Source organism: Cynocephalus volans, chromosome 1, assembly GCF_027409185.1.
Source record: "Cynocephalus volans isolate mCynVol1 chromosome 1, mCynVol1.pri, whole genome shotgun sequence".
Taxonomy (NCBI): Eukaryota; Metazoa; Chordata; class Mammalia; order Dermoptera; family Cynocephalidae; genus Cynocephalus; species Cynocephalus volans.
Genome location: NC_084460.1, coordinates 67,898,053 through 67,918,681, shown reverse-complemented (window position 1 = coordinate 67,918,681; position 20,629 = coordinate 67,898,053). Strand labels below are relative to the sequence as shown.

Genomic DNA, 20,629 nt, shown 5'->3' with positions numbered 1-20,629 from the left:
ACTTGGTCATACATGGGTGAACCTTTTTTTTAATTTTTGTCCCTTTCTTTGTTCTTTGAGATATGCTAGCTTTTAAATCTAGAAAAGCCTTCTAAAGAAAACCAGAACCAATAAATAGAAAACATTGACTAGTTTTAGTACATACAAATAAAAGGGTCAAATTAAGGAAAATAATTGCACTGTACATGTAATATATGTACATGTCCTACAAATGATGACAGAATAAAAACAACGCAAACAAGCCAATAGACCGCTGAGGAAAATGTATGCATAGGTAACTCACAGAAGATACTCAAAAGGCCAATAAACATTTAAAAATACACCCACTGTGAGTAGGAATCAGGAAAATGCAGATACAGTACAATTACTTTCCTCTCCTGCTACATGTGGAAGAAAGTAAAACGGTAAAAAATATTCTATATCATTGAGGGACTAGGGAGCTGCACGTTCATTATGTACTATCTGTAGGAACATAAAATGATACCATTGCTTTTAAAGGAAAAAAGAGTAAGGCACAGAACAATGCATGGTGTGCACACACGTATGTATAATTACACATATATGTAATTACAGATGCACACAGTATTATGGAGAAAATGAGTGAAAACAAACATTCTAAAATTGTTTCCTTTTGGAACATAAGTAGGCTCTAGGGAAAAGTGCAGAGAAACTTTTAATTTTTAGTTTCCATTTTTTTCCATTATTTGAATTTTTATTACCATGTCTTATTTTGTAGTTAGAACTTTTTAATAGTAAAAATAAATAAATAAATTTTATCTGTATGACTATTAGTGTTAGAAGGATGCTAGCTCCTGGACTAATGATAATTTTGTAAAACTTTATAATGTCATACAGAACATACAAAACTGTGCCGTATTTAGAATTCAATATTATAAATAATTATAACCAGAACATTAACCCTTATAGCACTTCAAATGTATTTATGCATAAATGAACTTGAATCAATTTGATATTTTATTAAATAATTTATCTGAAACTTGCAATAAAATAAATTTGTCATGTGAATAATTCTATTTCAATATTTATGTTACATGCAAATTCATATGGCTTTACTGGATGTTACTGTACATCTTAAATATTTTATTGGACTATAGGTAAAAATGAAATTTAAAAACAGAAGCTGCTCTTTTTTTATTTTCATTTGCCTTAGGTCAGTAAATTAGTACTGATGTAGGCTTTCCAAGCTGTTTTAATTGCACACTCAGTCATAGTTGTAAAGATGGAAAAATCAAAGTCCTCTGATCATGCCGTGGAGAATGATAGCACCTCATTCATCATAGGATAGCCCACAAATTATGTAAGCTCTCCATTTGATAACAAACACTGACATGTACAAGTGAGATGCTTTGCCTGACCCATTTGAGATCTGTAATTTTGATTTTGAATTGGATTCTTCTCAAAAGACAACATGTGTATGTACCTGCACGTTAAAACACTCTCCATAAATATTGATTGAATGTTGATAACTTACTTTTTTATTGATTTTTCAGTATCTAACCAAGATTATTTTCTACATTTGTCCAGCAGGCTGCTTAGAAAATAGAACTAATTTAATTATGGTCTTGCCCTGTTCTTTCCCTTGTTCAAACACATACAACATTTATTCCACTTTTGCAGACTTTCACATTACATTATCTGAATCATTCTCATCCTCTAAGACCAGGTAGCATTCCACCTTCACCCGAATCCTTCTGGAATTGCCCCAGGTCACCAGCATCACAGACTTTTCTGACCTCCATTTTGCCTAATATGTAGTCCACGAGGTTTAATTTTAAAACTTGTAATCTAAAATTGTTATGTATACTGTTATTATAATGTGTTATATATTGAAAAACATATATCTAATATATATATATTAGATTATACAAGTATATATAAATAACACACAAACATTGCAATATGACCTCCTCAGTTTGATTTTAGGTGTAGGAGTTGAGCAACCACTTATCAAAAATACAACTCTTGAGCTGAGATTCCAGCACTGAGTAGAACTGCCCAAAGGAGCCAGCATGGAAAGAGGCATCCTAGACAGAGAAAATGAGGGAAATCACCAGGAGTTGATGGACATGCAACATTCTGCAAATTCTTGGAGATTTAGAAAAGAGAGATCACAGAAAATGAGTGAAAAGATCCGTAGGGAATGATGTAGGAGAAATGGAGGGGAGTAGACTGAAGAGGGCCTGGGTGCTTTGCAAGTAAGTGAGAAGCTGCAGAGATGACATTTATATTTGGTGTTTTCCATAGAAAATAAAGGGAAATTAAACATATGCATTTTGTCTCTATTATCTACCAATTTATGTTTATGTAAGATTCTTAAACCTTCTAAGAGGATTGGTAATATAGCTATTTGTTGTGGTATGTTGGAGCACATTTCAGAGAATAATGAATTTAAGGCTATTAATAAATAAGCAAACTTAGGGAAGTTTTAGAGTTTGATATGAAAGTTTCAGTCAGTCATGGTCGACTGTTTTCATTTAGCTGTGAGAATTGTTCTCATTGCCCTTTCAATCTTAAGCAATCTCTTAAATTCCATGGGTTTTTATTGCAACAAATGATACTTCAATAAGGTATTTATACCTTTAAAAATTCATAGCTCTCAGAAAAGAAAAGAGAAATGTGAATTAATTATGATAGCTGATGTCACTATTAAAACATGGAAATGCTGTCAGTACCTGTCACATGTCCACAGAAACATTGCTTCAGTTTGTTTTTAGTGTTTATTATTTCACACACTTGAGATTTAAGTAAGAGAACATTGGGATAAATTACCCTCCTTTTATTTAGTGGAGAACAAATGCAGGAAGAACTTTGGAATTTTTTTTTATTAAATAGTTTTGCAAACTGTTGACTTTTTCCACAAGCATTTATTGAAAAACTACTGTATTTGCAGTCACACAGTTGAAAAGTTTACAGTCCATCAACATAGAGAGACATTTTTTAAATCACACTGAAAAACGTGCTTTAGTAGATGCAAGAAAAATGGTTGAGAATGAAGACGTAAAAAGATGGTTACAATTTGGGACTTGATAAGCTTGGTAAGCAACTTTTGAGATGCATCTTTAAGAATGAGGTTGAGAGGAAGGGACAGGATTCAGGGAAGAAATGGTATGAATCAGGGCATGGAGGGAAAAGGGGCCTGCAGGATTGGGAGATAGAAATAAGTATGCTGAGGGTAGACGATGATAAAAGTTAGTTCAGAGTCCTTAATGATAGTCTCGTGGGCATGGTCAGAAGTTCTCATGCAGGGCTCAGGGATCCCACAGCAGGAAGCCCAGGGCTTCTTTGGGACTGAGACTGAGGCAGTGGGCAAGGTTGGGGTCTGCCCCTGCTGTAGCTGAACAGGTCTAACTCACCCCCTTTACTGTAGGGTTTCTGAATAGGATTTCTTATAAGAAAATGATTCCGATATAAAAAACAAATAAATGAATGAATAAAATCAATAACTTCTACAGGACATGGAGAATCCATGACTGATATTGAGGTAGAAAGTAACTTCATGTAGTTTTTGCTTTAAGTAGAACTTTATTCATAGCTTAAGGCAAGAAACAGGAAATGATGGAGAAAGGAAAGAAACACATTAGGCACGAGACTGTGCTTTCAGAGTGCAGGAGCTAGAAGATCAGTTAGAAACAACCTGAAATGCATCAGTTAAAGAAAATTGAAGTGGGGAATAGACAGAAGTGTCACTATGAAGATACGAGAGATATAGGAGACAGATGACCCAAAATGACATTCCAAGACACCTAGCAAGTAGTTGGAAATTCAGCTCTGCTTCCTGAAAGAGGTCACTGTTTAACATGTAAACTTGGAAGCTATCTGCTTTTGAACTAGAGTTGGCACTGTTGAGGTAAATGTTATCTTCCATGGAGGGAGTAGAATCTATTATCATGAATTCCCCCTCTCACACCACCATCTCTCATATGGAAATCGACTTAACCTATGATAGAATCTACGTGCTTAGACTCCTGTCCTCCTCTAATCCAGGGAGATCATACATTTAACCACAAATTTGTTAAATCTGATTGGTTGGTTCTATACAACACTAGCTTACTCTGCAAACTTTAATTTATCAGAAGACTTGGGACAGAATCTGGGGAGGTGAGGAGGTGGTGAGAGTGATTGGAAGACCATAGCTGCAAAATCCACAGGAGGTCTTTGGGTTTTACTTGGAAGATCAGCAGGAACTGGAGGACCCTGGAAGAAATTTGTAGAAGAAGCACAATAGACAGCCTGTTGCAGGATAATCTTCTAACACTGGGGTGATCCTGACCTTCTGCATTTCCTCCACCCATTCATCACTTTACTTAGTACCCACGTCCTGGGAGGGACATCAACGTGGAGGTGCATCCACCTCTTTGCTGTCTCACTGGCACATTGTCCTCTAGTCACCTAGACCTCCTTTGAGTTTTGAGAACAAGTTAATATTCTTGTTCTTAGAGTAAGTCATGGCTAGTTATCTGTTTTTTTGTTTTGTTTTGTTTCACTTTTTAAAAATATAAATTGGTTGCCTTTTCCCTTAAAATTTAAACTTTGGAATAACAAAGTTTATTCCTTGTTGTATGCCCAAGAGTATAAAAGAGTGTGGAAAATAGTAAATGCCTCAGTAAACAATGTTAAATGGACAGCTGGATGGATAAACAGATAAAAGCAGAGGGCCAAAGACAGAACTGGAACAATGGCTGGATGAGTCGCTTCAACTCACCTGGGAAAAAGTCTCAACATGTGTCACTGCTTTTGTCCTTCCCTAGTTCCGGCATCTCTTAGTCCTCCATCCAAGAGATTCCCAACATAATATATTCAGGTCCATGACGGTAGGGAGGTAATATGAGCAGAAAAATAAAAAGCAAGAAATTACATACTGGAGGATAGCAAGGTTAAAATTTTGCTGTATTTTTTACAGCTTTCCAGAAAAGACTGTGCAGTATATAAAAAAATCGATTAATGTAATTCAAATTATTTGCAGCTGTATTTGTAGCTCTACTGAGGGAATATAGACATGCCTGTGTATGAGTACAGCCATAGTCCCATACGGACAGTAAAATATGTCATGTATTTCATTTCATTGCCTCCTTTGTTCTCTTCAGTTTTAAATGAGAATGGCAATTAAATTCTCTGAACATCAAATTTCCTTTTCCTGATCAAAAAATGTAGGCTTCCTGGACAGAACTATTTTTATTCAAAATCTTCATGAGGTGTGAATTACACTGTGTTGTGTTTGTACCAATATGAATCAAAATAAGCATGAGAGCTGCTTTATCTGTAACTTTCTGTCCGACTTTGCTCCTAAATGACATCTGATGAGGTTGGTTAGTGTGATTTCTATCTGGGTTCCTTGGATGGATAGCATCAAAGAGTGGGCGGAGCACATTCTCTCCCAGGCTATTCCCCAAAATATAAACAGACAATTTTTCTTAATGCCATTTAGGACAGAGAATGAAATAAAGACTGATAAATTTTATATTTTTAAAATGTAGCTGGATATAAGTTAATTTTTGTCAGTTTATATAGCATATGCATATTTCAGGATAAAAACTACTGACAAATAATTTTGGATATATAATATCTCAGTTTACATAGAACGTTTTAATTCATCATTGTTAAATACTTCATAAAAAATTTAAGAAATTAATGTACTAATTTACAACAATCCACTCATAGACAAATAAGAAACTAACAGTGTAAAACTTTTTGTTCAGGACTCTGTACTCCACTGGTTTTCTTCCTACTACACTGGCCATTCCATTTCAGTTTCCTTTATGGAAGCTTCTTATCTCCCTGAGCTGTTGACATTGGAATATCCTCAGTTTTAGTCTTTTTACCTATGTCCACATTCACTCTGTCGTTAATCTCATGTAGATATGCTCTCCTTTCTAACTCTTGGTCAGTCCACTCCTATAGAATCCAGACTTGTATATCTGATTGCAGTGTCAACCATTCCACAAGGGTGTCTAGTAGACATCAAGCTTCATGTCTCCAAAGCTAAACTCCTGGTCTCCTTGCAAAGTCTGCTTCTTGCAAAGTCCCCCTTTTCTTTCAGTTACTTCACATCAGGCTTATCACTTCACAATCATTCCCGGCTCCCCACTTCTTGTCTTATTACCCACACCCCATTCACAAGCAAGTCCTACTGGCTCTGCCTCCAAAGTGCAGCCAGGTTGGACCATTTCACCTTGCTGCTGATGTCTGGTCCAGTCCCCTAACTGCTTTTCTCCCTGCCACCCCTATATTCTCACAAAGCAGTGTAATGATGGGGTTAAAACCCGTGTTAGATCGTGTCATTTTTTAGGCAGTGCTCTCCAGTGGCCCTCCACTCAACCAGAGACACGCTAATCCCCTGCGAAGTCCTATAAGACCTGCATGGAACCTGCCCCTCTTTGAGCTCTTTGAGCCCAGCTCCCTTCACTCTCTCGCTTCTGTCCTCGACCTCCCAGCCACACTGGCTTCTTTTGAGCCTCTGTCCTTGATGTTTTTTCTCTACCCTAATCTCTCCCTTCTTCACAGACCCCTTTCTAAGGATGGCCTCACTGAACACCCTATATCCCAGTGGCCCCCAAACCCACACAAATTTTAAGACTATCCTACCCCTTTTCTTTGATAGTTTTCTTCACAAACATTAGTTATTTTCCAACTTCGTATATATTCTGCCTTATATATTATTACGAGTTTATTCTGTCTTTGCCAACTAGAATATATTCTCCACAAAGGCAGAGATTTTTATCTATTTTGTTTCTTATCTTCCTGATGCCAAGGATCCTGTGCCTGGTTCATAGTAGGTACCCAGTAACTATTCCTTAAATAAATTAATTTCAAATATTATATTTAATGCTATCTTTTTCATAGTGAAATATAAAATCAATGCAATTTTAAGATGTAAAAATCTCATGATAAATTATTAAAATATTCTATATCTCATTTTGAAAAGTTTGTTTTGCTAGTTTTTATATAGCTCTTCCCATTTGGTTTGCATATTAAATGAGATGATGTATTTCTTTAAAATATTTGATTAGTGAGCATGAAAAGGCATATCACATCTTTCATAAATTACCTAATTCTTTTTCAAACATTATTTGTGGAAGTAGCTTTTATAAAACTTAATTTGGAATGCTCATATTAATAGAAGAAGTTATACCAAGTATCAGTTATTTGATGGTAAGTTCATCCTATCTAGTTCAAAAAAGGTAGTGTAAATACATATGTGCAAAGCATGAAATCATGTTAAGAGAAAGAACAAAGGAATCCATAAAATAAATAGGAAAGTGTAATGATGATGGAACAATTTTTTGCTCATGAGACATTGTTTTAAACACTTTACGTGTATTAACTTATTTTATTCTCCCAGAAACCATGGATTTAGGTATGACTGTTGTCCCTTTTTTTATGTAAGGATAGGGCAAGACAGAGGAGCAGAGAAATTTGCTCAATGTTCCCAGCTAGTGAGTGGATGTATTAGTCAGGGTTCCTCAAAGAAACAGAACCAATATGGCATGTATTTAATAAGAGAGGATTAATTATGGGAATAGGCCCATGTAATTGTCGAGTCTAAGAAGTCCCACAATCTGCCATCTGCAAGCTGGATACCCACAAAAGCCGGTTCTGTAATTAAGTCCAAATCCAAAGGCCCGAGAACCAGGGGGGTTGATGGTGTAAGTTTCCAGAGTCTGAAAGCCCAAGAGACAGGAGCTCTGACGTCCAAAGGCAGGAGAAGATGAATGTCCCAGCTCAAGAAGAGAGAAAATTTATCCTTTCTTCACCATTTTTTCTCTTCAAGCCCTCACTGGGTGATCGGGTGGTGCCCACCCACATTGGTGAGGATGGTTCTTCTTTATTCAGTCTGCTGATTCAAATGCTAATCTCTTCCAGAAGCACCCTCACAGACGCACCCAGAAATCATGTTTTACCAGCTTTCTGGGCATCCATTAGCTCAGTCAAGCTGACAGTTAAAATTAACCATCACAGTGAGGCCCAGCAGCTTAGTTCTGGGGTCTGTGCTGGTGACACATAGGCCTCGCAGCCACAGGTGGAGATGTTCCAGGAAAATGCCAAGACACACAGCACTGGACGGCTTACTAAGATACACGGCTGTTTGTTTGCAGAACCTGGTGGACAATCACCTTGCCTGCTTTGTGGACTCAATTCCCTTAAACTCCTTTTCTGTTCAGTTCTTCCATTTGCAGGAAAGCTTGATAGGTCTCAAGATACGAAATAGAAGGAATATGCTGGTGAGAAGGTGTCAATATTTTCCCCTTGATGTTTGCAAAATTAGGGTCTACTAAGGGCTGGCATTTGAACTCAAAATTATCTGACATCAGAGTCTGAGCACTTAAATTCTCTTATTATGTTGACACCTAATTGTCAGTCCTTTCCTGTTGAAATGATTGTATGCAGCTTTCTTTTCCTTTCATCAGCAATGAGTCTCTGAGTTAGTTTTGACCATGGCATATTTTGTTGCAAGGAATTTAAACACACTAAAGTGATGCTAAGAAGACCAAGAGCTCTAGAGAGTACAAACTTGTAGTGAAAATTATTTCTGCTTGTTAATGGGAGTTGCAGTTTACCTTCTATGCCTTGTTCTGTGTATGTTCTCAAGGTTTTGTATTGCTTAGGACACCTACATATGAAGTGGCCTATTGTAATTGCAAGTAAAATAAAGTTTAGGTTTTGTTTGGTTTTTCATGGACATAGCATTAGATCTTCTTTTAGTCCTTGTGCAAATATCATGTCATTTAAAAAGTATTTTGTTCTAACAATTATTGTGAAACTTTAATACTACAATAATCTCTATTATTTTAAGCCCTGTGTGGAGGTTACATTCATGGGAAGAGTGGAACAGTACTTTCTCCTGGATTTCCAGATTTTTATCCAAATTCTCTGAATTGTACATGGACCATTGAAGTGTCTCATGGAAAGGGTAAGAACATGACATACGTCTCAAATATACAGAACAATAAAAGAAAAAAAAAACATGGGAACAAAGAAAAAACTATTAGTGTGTGAACAAGTAAGATAACTAATTTTCTCATATATATTTCAAAAGTGTTAATTTTTACTTTTAAATAAGATTTTGGAAGAAAAAAGATCTTTAAATTATTGGCACAAAAAGCAAAGGTAGATTCCTTATTTTGCTCTCCGTTTATCAGATAATGGATATACATGTGTGAAGATAAACTTAGAAATTAGGTATAATAGGAATAGAGACATCAATCAAATAAAATGTAAATACTAATTAAATAGAAGGAAATAAGAAGCAGCTATCTTAACTTCTAATTCCTATGATAGATCTAGGATAATTTTTGTACTTGCCTTGAGTTTTAAGTTTACCCATTATTATCACACATAATAAAGTATTTATCCGCACATAATCTAGTGATGCCTTACAGAATAGATATCATTATTCTCATTTTATAGATAAGCATAGTGAAGACCAGGAAAATTTGCATTTTGTGCAGAAAATGTAGATTATAAACATTGAGTTTAAAACCGTACCTTGGGTCTTTTTTGTTAACTAAACTTGTCATTTTTCGAGTCTATTTGGAATTTTGATAACATATACATTATGTAGATTCTGTCTTTCCACATCAATTTGAACTTAACTTGATGTTCAATTTATTATGTTAAATATGATATTTTATTATGTACATTGTGTTACACTATGCTGCCGTAAAAGGATATTAAAGACGAACTTGGTCCTGAAGGATTTTAAGAATAAAGAAGTAACAGATTATGAGCAACCAAGGTTTTGTAATCATAAAAATATGAGTTTTTATTAAAGAGACCTAGTCATAGTCAATTTTATTCATTCATCTATAGAAACCTCATAGTGGGAATATCCTATGAGGACATGTGCATTGGGGCATATAAAACTGATTTCAAGGAAGTTTTTTCTCAGTTCTGTAAATTTATATACTAGACCTCCAGGCCACGATTTTCTAAAGAACACTAGTTTAGTATTAATGGGAAAGTTACGTTGTCATTTGTCCATCTAGGACAAGTGTTTCTCTAAGGGCATAGTAACCATTCCTGGATGCAATCCATGTAGACATCCTGACCTGTTTTTCTTATATATCCATATTTACACCTATGTCTACATCTACATCTCTATTTACATCTACATTTATGTCCACATCTTCACTTATATCCACATCTGCACCTACAGCTGTATGTATATTTGTATCTATATACATATGTGTAGCTTTATCTGTGTGTATATCTGCATCTGTAAACATGCTTACATCTATATCTACATGAACATCGCTATCTAAATCTGCATCTACATCCACATGTCCATCTATATTCACCTCTACATCCATATTCACATGTACACTCATATCCACATCTACAGTTATATTCATATCTACACCTATATGTGTACTTATCTATACTTAAGAAATTTATTTTTGTTCATCCCCTCTTCTGTTTATTTCTAAAGCAGCACTCTTTCTACCCATTTTTCTCTCAAACTTCAAAGTTAGGTTCACATATTAAGAAAATATTTTAATATTTTGATTCAAGACTTCAATGTCTTTAAGTCCACGATAAATTATTTTACAGCAACTGTTAATTCTACTGACATCTCTCTCTCTCTTGTCTATCTTTCAACTATCTCTGTCTTTCATCTCTCTATCATCTCTATCACTGCTCTATCATTTCTATCTATGTCTGTCTCTCACCTCTGTCTTTCTCTATGTCTATCTCTGTCATTTCTCTGTTCCTATCTGTCTCCCTCTCTGTCCCTCTTTTGTCTCCATCTCTATGTCTGTCTGTCTCTCCACCCCCTCTCTCTTTCTTTCTCTCTGTTTTTCAGGAGTTCAGATGATCTTTCACACTTTCCACCTCGAGAGCTCTCATGACTACTTACTCATCACGGAGGATGGAAGTTTTTCCGAGCCCGTTGCCAGGCTCACTGGGTCGGTATTACCTCATACTATTAAGGCGGGTTTGTTTGGAAACTTTACCGCCCAGCTTCGCTTTATATCAGACTTTTCAATTTCCTACGAAGGCTTCAATATCACATTTTCAGGTATGTTGCGGGGTAGGGGTTGCCATTTCCGTCCTCTGGCAACAATACTGCCATTACTATGAGTGAGTGAGTGAGCGTGTGTGTATGTGTGTGTCTGATTATAGGGAAATTGCCAACCAGTGGGGTACTGGAGGCTGAGCCTCCATGAAGGAGGTGCAAGGACATCTGTCTGGCATCCAGAAAATGCCACTTTGTCTTATATAGTTTGCAAATTCTTACCCTTGAAAACTTGTAAATATCACTCTCTTCTCCTGAAAAGCCATTCTCACTCATTTCTTTTCATTAGTGCTATCAAAATCTCTGAGGTGACTTTCCTTATTGGGAGGCATATTCAGGATTAGTTGTCACTGGATTGCATCAGTTTCCACCCTCTGGTAGATGCCAATATTTGCATTAAGAACCACCCCCAGGATTAAAAAAAGGTGGACACACACACACAATCAAGGACGAACTTTTAGTTTACTTTAATATAATCATACACAGTGACAAAATGATACTCCAAGTTAAGCAGTATTTTTATTTTTAGTTGTAATATATGGATAATATTTGTGTAGGGTTTATGATGCATCAAACATTATGTATAGTTTGATAGTTTAATTTGTATAGTTCTATGACATAAGTATTCATTAACTTTTCATATGGGAAAAAATGTACACATGCTGAAAAACTGGTCAAGCATGTGCACGATAAATTCGATCACATAAACGAACAAGGCTCAATGAGATTATAATGGTCAGGACCTCTGCAATTGCTTCGTACAGCCCCACCAACAGAAAGGGCACTACTAGTCTACAATTACTAATGGATATAAACAATTACATTAATTTGTATTTGTATATATGCTGCTTTGAAAAAAAAGTATTTTCCCACATTATTCTCCAAGCCCAGATGTGATGTAATTTTCATAAGGTGGTTCCTGAGTATAGTAATCACATGTGATTTCTTTTACTTTTAAGATCCCATAAATTTTTTAATAATTTTTCATGCTACTTGTGATATTGTTTGTTGCAATATTTGAGTATTTTATCTCCTGTAATAAAACTAAAACCTTTTAAAAGGGTTTCTGTTTGCTTCAAAGCTGTAATCAGCAGCTCTATTCCTATTATCGTATACATAATAGGAAGTTAATAATTACTTACTAAATACTGAATGATTATTAACATTACAAAAAATGAAATACTGTCTCAGAGAAAAATATTTAAGGATTTTAAAATTCTCTGAACTACTTTATGCTTCCTCTCATTCTGATCAGTTGCCATTTATCTTAATCTCTTTCTTGATTTTTCCTGGCATTTCACTGCATAAGTGGAGATTTCGGAACTGGCTCAGACTACTTGATTTCTTAGAAATTTGCTGTAATCAGTGGTAATCATGAAATTGGCCACTTTATATATCAAAGACTTAAATCTTCCTAACACTAATACCTTAATCTCTATATACATACATTCTCCCTCAGTGGGTCTCAATTAGCATCACTATGAGAGTATTACTTCCTTCTATTCTCACTTTCATCACCCCCTATTTAAATACAATACCCATAGCAGGAAAATGGCAGTCATGAAAGTCTGTGGATCTCTGCCATAGATTTTTCTCATGATCTGTGCAATTTTAATTCATTTTGCCCCATTTGTTTCTTTCTTAATTCTTTTGCTCTCATCACAGGGCTGACACTAAGCTTTTTGACTACTGACTTAGACTGCTTGTGCTGCTATAAGAGGATACCTGAGACTGGGTAGTTTATGAAGAATGGAAATGTATTTCTCACAGTCTGGAGGGTGGGAAGTCCAAGATCAAGGTGCTGGCATCTCATGAGGGCCTTCTTGTTGCAACTTAACATGGCAGAAAGTAGAAGGGGAAAAAGAGGCCAAATGCTGTATCTTCATATGATAGGAGAGCAGAAGAGAGAGAACCCACTCTCACAAGCTTTTTCACAACAGCATTAATCCATTCTTGGGGGTAGTGTCCCCATGACCTAACCACCTCCCACAAAGGCTTACCTCCAAACACCCCCACTCTGGGGCTCAAGAATTTGGGGGAACACATTCAAATTATAACATTCTGCCTCTGACCCTCCAAATTTATGTCCTTCTCACATGCAAAATATATTAATTCCATCTCACTAGCCTCAGAAGTCTTAAGTTATTGCAATATCAACTTTAAAGTGTAAGTTCAAAGTCTCATCTAAACATCTTTGGGTGAGACTCAAAGGTACAATTCATCCTGAGGCAAATTTCCCCATAGCTGTGAATCTGTGAAATCAAACAAGTTATGTACTTCTAAAATGCAGTGGTGAGAGAGGCATTGGATGGACAAGCCCATTCCAAAAGGGAGCAATAGGAAAGTAGGAAGGAGTCACAGGCCCAAATGAGGACAAAATCCAACAGGGCAAACAGCATTAAATCTTAAGCCTTGAAAATAACCTTCCTTGACTCCATGTCCTGTCTTCTGGGCACACTTTGATGGGGGTTGGGCCTCCAAGGCCCTGGGAGCCCTGCCATCATGGCTTTGCTGTGCACAGCCCATGTTTCAGCTCTAACACATTGAAATTGCATGCCTGCAGCTTTCCAGAGTTAACACTGCATGCTGGTGGCTCTACCATTCTGGGGTCTCAGGGCTGTTCCCATGGCTCCACTGTGCATTGCCCTAGTGGAAACCCCCTGTGGCTGCACTCCTCTATGGAAGTTCTCTGCCTGGGCCCCAAGGCTCTCCATGAGATTCTTTGAAATCTAGGTAGAGGAAGCCATGCCTCTACAGCTCTTGCACTCTGTGTATCTGCAAAATTAGCTCCATGTAAATGCCACCAAGTCTTGTTGCTTTTGTCCTCTAGAGTGGAGGCCTGATCTGTACCTAGATTCACTTAAGTCACAGCTAGAGTGACTAAGGAGTGCTGAACCAGGAAACAGAGGCCTGAGGCAGCCTCAGCAGCAAGCTCTTAGTTCCTGCATGTACTCTGGGCACCCTCCCCCCCAATTGTTCTGCTCGTTCTGCTCCTAAGATCTTAGTGCTCTGGGCTATGTTAGCATGGCAGCCCAGGAAGGTCTCTGAAGTGCCTTTGGAGCTGTTCTCCTGTTGCCTTGATACATAGCACCTGGCTTCCTTCTACCCACACTCATTTTTTAATCAAACAGTTGATTGGCCACACACCTTTGTATTTCTCTCTTTAAAAAGATCTGTTTATTCTTTACATGGCCAGGCTGAGAAATTTCCAAATCTTTGCTTTCTGCTTTCCCTTTATTTACAAATTTTATCTTTATATTGTTTCTCTCCTCACATTTTACTATAAGCAGTTATGATAAGCCATGCAGCATTATGAACATTTTGCTGCTGAGAGATTTTTTTTTTGCCAAATATCCAGGATCATTACTGTAAGTTCTGCCTTTCATGAAGTCCTAGGACACAGGGACAATTCAGCCAAGTTCTTTCCCACTTTGTTGCAAGAATAGTCTTTTTTCTATTTTCCAATAAGATATTCCTAATTTTCATCTAAGACCTCATCAAAATGTCCATTACTGTATATATTTTTACAAGTATGCTAGTCAGGACCTCTTAAGTAATCTCTAAGAACACTGAGGCTTTCCCTAAAGCTCTTCTCTTCTGAGCCCTCACAAGAATCACCCTTAATGCTCCATTCACAGCAATCTACACTTTTTTATTTTTTTAGTATTCACTTCAAAACTGTTCCAGCCTTTGCCCATTACCTAGTTCCAAGCCACTTCCACATTTTTGGGTATTTGTTACAGCAGCACCCCACTCTGCTGGTACAAATTTCTGTCTTAGTCCATTTGTGCTGGTATGACAGAATATCTGAGACTGCACAATGTATAAAGAACAGAAATGTATTTCTGGAGGCTGGGAAGTGTGAAATCAAGGTGTCGGCCTCGGTGAGGGCCTATGTGTTGCCCCTTATCATGGAAGAAGTCAGAAGGGCAAAAAGGGGTGAACACTTTATACCTGCATGGCAGAAAAGCAGAGGAGGGTGAACCCACTCCTGCAAGCCCTTTTATAGTGTCAGTAAATTTTTTCATGAGGATGGAGCTCTCGGACCTAAACACCTCCCCCAAATCCTCACCTCCCAATACCCCCACACTGGGGATCAAATTTCCAACACACATGAATTTTGAGAGACACAATTAGATCATAGCAATTACCAAAAGTCAGAATGTAACTCTTGAACTGTCTTTTTCAAAAATTCCTTAAACAAACAATTAAACAACAACAACGAAACACTCTTTTCTGGGTCTTCAAAGCTCTTTGAGGCAGTTTAAAAATATTTTTGGATTTTAAAATTGAAGTGGTAACAGTTTGTGACTATTAAGAACAATTATTTACACACAACACACAGAAAATAATAAGTAACTCTTGTAGAAGAAATCGATTTCATCTAGAAAGTCACACACAAGAACAGTCTTTTTAGAAACAAAACAGCTTGTCTTTTACTGCAAGGCCAACTTTAAGGTAGACAAGTTCCTTAGGTATGCTAAAGGAATAATTACATTTGGAAAGATTTTGCTTTGAAACTGGGCTGTAAACAATTGCTGGCAACACTAATAAAGTGGATTATATTTTTTAAGTATCCAAATAAGTGGCAACTTTAGTATACAAATGAAGTAGTTACCCTTTTGGGGACTTTTCTGATATTTATAAAAAATGGCATTCATATGCTTTTACATCTACTGTGTTGCCTGTTAGTCCAGTTTATTTCTTTTTAGAAGTCTTTATTAAAGCAGCATTTTCTGATTACTTCCCAGTCAGTATTCCTGCAGATGTTAATGGTAGTATTGTGAAAAAAAAAAAAAAGCCCTGTATTCAAATGTGTTTTAATAAAGCTCTGCACACTTCCTACTTTTATTTGGTGTCAGTTACTGGTCATTAACTGTGCAGACTGAATACTCCAAACTTCCTTACCCACTCCTACTATGTAAAGCATATATATTTTATTCATTTCACGAATGTTTACTGAGCACCTACATGATGCCTGGCATTGTTCTAGACCCTGGAGACAAAGCACCTGCCTTCATGGAGCCTGTATTCCAGTGGGGAATATGGCAGTGAGAAATGCTATGAGAAAAAATAAAATGGGTCGAGGGGATCAGAGAAAAGATGCTGATACATACAGAGTTGACAGCGTACGTAGGTCTCTGATAAGCTGAGGCTTCATTGCAAAGAAGGAATGAGCAAGCCAGGCCAAAAGGGGGATGGGGTCTCAGCAGAAGAAAGAACAGCAGTAGGAGTGTGCTGGCAAGTTTAGGGGTAAACAAGGAGGTCCCTGTGGCTGGAGCCCTGAAACAGAGGGGGAAATGGTAGGATATGAACTTAGCATGGAGGCCAGATCACGTAAGTAATTAGAATTTTAATTTTGACTCTTTCATGAAGACATTGGAAGGATATGAAAAGAGATTTGCGTGATCTGACCTTTTTCAGATTTATTCTAAGTAATGTGTGAGCTTTGACAGGAGAATGTTGTGCAGTAATCCTGGCAAGAGCTGACAGAGGCCACAACTGCATTGGTGGAGCTAGAGGGGAGCTGGTGGCCTGGCTGGGATTGAGTGTGCAGCAGGAACCAGAGAGGGCTCAGGGTCTCCAGCCAGAGCAAATGAGGGGCCGATTCTCTCTGATGGAAGACACTGGGAGTAAGGCAGGCTTAGGAAGAAAATATGGACTTTTGTTTTGGGAAAATTGAAGTATACATCTGAGAGGGGTTGTCAACAGTCTCGAATTTATATGTGGAGGTCAAATTAGAGAAGAAACAAAATACTTGAGAGTCTTCTGTACATAGAGTAAATTTATTTATTTATTTATTTTTTTGTGGGTAAGGATAAATTTTATTGCACTCCAGTGCCTAAACCATAACAACATGTTGTAAGCATATAATGTTTCTTTTCTGAACATTAGTGAAGAACAACCAAATCTATGAGAGATTTCAAAAAAGAAATGAAAATCCCCTGAGGTAAATGACTTGGCTGGTCTGCAGATCATTACCTAATAATTTTTATATTATTATTATTTTTTTTTTAATTTTATTTTGTCGATATACATTGTGGCTGATTATTGCTCCCCATCACCAAAACCTCCCTCCCATATAACAACCACAATTACTTGAAGTTGATACGACAAGCAAACAGAAAGGACATAGAGTAAATTTAAAGAAATGGGACTGGGCCAATAGGGTGTGAGCACAGATAGAATAAGGTAGGCCCTGGGTTTAAGCCCTGGGGTGCTGCATCTTAATATTGCAAAGATAAGGATGGAGATCGGCTGACTGAGAAGGTGAGGCCCGTGTGTGAGGAGGGGAGAGGTGTCCCAGACGCTGAGAGAGAAGAGACCTTTCCACTGCATCAAAACCTGCTGCGAGGCTGGCTGCATAAGGGGAGGACTAAGAACTGACCCCCGGGTTTCACACCTGGAAGTCACAGAGGCTTTAGTAAGAGCTGTTTGAGGGGAGGGCTGAGGAGGACACTTGGAGGATGAGTGGAAGAGGGGCTGAGAGAAATGGAGAGCAGACCCAGCACTTTGAAGAGTTAGTGCTAACGGGGACCAGGTAAGCAGCTTCGTGACTAGGGCGATTGTGAAGTCTAGAGAGTGGTTTTATTAGTTTGTTTCATTAGAGGGCTTGGTGGGTTATCTCCTTCTTAAGATGGGCCCTGTAACTCATGTTTTTTATACTAATGGGAATGAGCCAAGAGAACTGGTGAAGAAAAAGAAAGAAGGTACATTCTGAGAACAAAATCATTGAGTTGGAGAGAAGGTGGAATCCTGAGGGCAACACATACTTGTGTTAGGTGAATTAATGGAATGTACCCAGTACAAATATACATTGAATAATAGTGAATAGGTAACAATATGAGAGAATCTTTATACACCTAACAGAAGGGATACAACTAATACACACTTTCTATTCTCATGGCATTTTATTGGGCTTTCCATTCAGGTAGGCATCTTTCAGAGGATATCATTTAAACTATGATATAAAAAATACACAGAGCAAAGAACCATAAGACTGAGGTGTTTCTTTATGTAGTACAATAGGTACAACATGAAAGAATATCAAATTATTTTTTATTTGGCAAGAGCTTTCAATTTTTTTTTAAAGAAACAGGAACGGTATGATTTGAATGGAAAGTGTACCGTATATCATTAGATAGAAGGAGAAAGATATTAGCAAGATGTGAGATAATGTTAGCCAGATTGTGACATCTTTACTTTATTATTTCCTAGAGATTCTATTATTATGTTATGTGTATGACAGGTTCTCTATAAATATTTGTTGAGTTCAGTTAAGTGATAATGTTTATATATTTTTTCTTCCTGGGTCATACTAAAAATAGTTCAGATCAATAAACATATTTCAACAATGGCCAGATAATTTAAATATATTAGAGATCCAGATTAGAGTCTTTACTTAAACAAAGAGCAAAACAAAGACGATACAGAATGCACGTATTTCAGAGGTTGCCCAGTACCAGAAGGGAGATGAAAGAAGGATTTGGGCAGAGAGTTTGGTAACAGGGTTTCAACAAAAGTCCAGGAATGAGGGGCCAATGACTAACCTGGCAGATGATGGAAATAAAAAAGAAGAGTCAGATTTTTAAAATTTTGAGGGAAAACAAGGAATTGGATTTCATATGTTCATTGAGAATGTTGTATCTAAAATTTAATCAGAAGAACTTAAAAGGTGGTGTTGGAAATCAAACATATCATAGTTTATCATAGTTTTTTTATATGCTTTGATAAATTATCATAGTTTTTTACATGATTTTCCCCCACCACAACCTGGAAAACTGACCTTTGTCTTCCTGATTCTTTGTGATAATGCTTATATTTTAATTGATCTTTTAATATCCTCTCTACAGCTCTCTCCACTATTCCAATCCCTAATGATATTTCCCTGGGCATATGACCTACTATCCAATGCTACTTGAATAAATACTGGGCATTTCAGAATGAGGAAACAGTAAGGAGGAGGAAACTAAACAAATAGGCATTCACTCAGACTCTTTCTAACTTCCCACTGACAAAATCATGGACTTAATAATGAACCAAGAGACCAATGACAACCAGAGGCAATGGTGCCCATATATTGAAAGAGCTGGTTATAAAGAAGAATACAAATAAAAAAGGTTTTTATTAATACTGATATTTTGAATATTTACTCCCCCAAATTAGCAATATATCAGCCATTGTTACTTTTTAATTAAACTATATTTAACACTTTCTTTTAAAGTAAATTAAAAATTCATAAAAATTTCTTGAATTTTAAAGAATATTTTCTATTACATGTTAATGAAACATGCTTTATAGATTAAAAATAGGAAGGGAAAAATTTTGTTGTTCCATACTATGGTATATGTTAGAGGTGAAATTGATCTGGATAATCTTTCCACCAACATAACCTTTTGATGTTGCCTGGTTATCAGAGTACAATAACTGATTTTAGCAATTACAAATAGTAAAATTATCTCATACTCTCAAAGTGACAGTTTTAAAAATGGATCATCTCATTTTTATGTGTTATACTTATATGTCTATCTTTAAAAAAAAAATACCAAAATTAATTCCCTTTGTCATCAGAGAGCTCCTAATACAAAGAAAATCCACTCACATAACAGTTGTAACAGCGTTTGGGGAAAAATATATATTCATTGGTTTATGTTTTAATAACAGCACTTTTTATTCTTGCGAAGTAATTGTTATTTACCCAAATCCCCACACATTTACTCTGTCTCTTGTGTCTCAGAATATGACCTGGAGCCGTGTGATGACCCCGGAGTCCCCGCCTTCAGCCGCAGAATCGGTTTTCACTTCGGTGTGGGCGACTCGCTGACGTTCTCCTGCTTCCCGGGATATCGCTTAGAAGGTGCAACCAAGCTAACGTGCCTGGGTGGGGGCCGCCGTGTGTGGAGTGCACCTCTGCCAAGGTGTGTGGGTAGGTGGTCACACGCTTTCATTTCATTCATCCATGGGGACAGGGCGCGGCGCAGTCAGGAGGCAGAGCGTGGGGAGGCGTGGAGGGCAGGAGCGCCGCGTCCGGGGCTGGACTCGGGCCACCGCCGCGGAGCTGCTTACCCACGCCGGGTTTGAGTCAGGTCATCTGTAAAGTAAGTCCCTTTCCGCTCTAAAGTTGTATGGTAGGGGAGCAGTGAAACCAAAGCTCGTGCCACGCATGTTTATGGAATAAGTATATGGAATGTACAAAAGGAAATATAAAAGCCAGAAGCCACGCCGTGGTGACACAACCTCTGACCTTTATATTGATTACAAGCGGTGAGTCTACCCCGGTAGAATGACGGTGACAATTTAAAATAGCGGTTTGGTTTTTCCTGTGGTTGAACTCTTTGATGGGATGGTGGTCGCATACTTCCGCAAAGGGGACACTGGAGGGGTTCCAATGCCAAGTTAGCTTTTTCAGTGTGTTCTCGAGGAATTCCAGGGGCGGTTCCGAAGAGTCACAGGACGTTCTCCGCGGGCCCTTGGAAGAGCGGTGGCAGGTTGACACGGAGTGCTCATTGCCAGTCTGGGGACCGCACTGCCACCAGGAGTCGGGGGAGAATTGTGATGCTCTGTGTTCAGACACGGGGTCTGCCCGCCCGCCGG

General features: G+C 37.6%; 1 protein-coding gene across 1 annotated transcript in view; it reads left to right on the top strand.

The window, feature by feature from the left end:
- The window catches only part of CSMD1 (CUB and Sushi multiple domains 1), a 1,614,989-nt gene that overhangs the window by 1,207,126 nt on the left and 387,234 nt on the right, over positions 1–20,629 (top strand). The window contains exons 19-21 of the mRNA XM_063099815.1: positions 8,813–8,929; positions 10,823–11,038; positions 19,773–19,961. Of these exons, the coding sequence (XP_062955885.1) occupies positions 8,813–8,929; positions 10,823–11,038; positions 19,773–19,961 (522 nt within the window). The remainder of the gene's footprint in view (positions 1–8,812; positions 8,930–10,822; positions 11,039–19,772; positions 19,962–20,629) is intronic.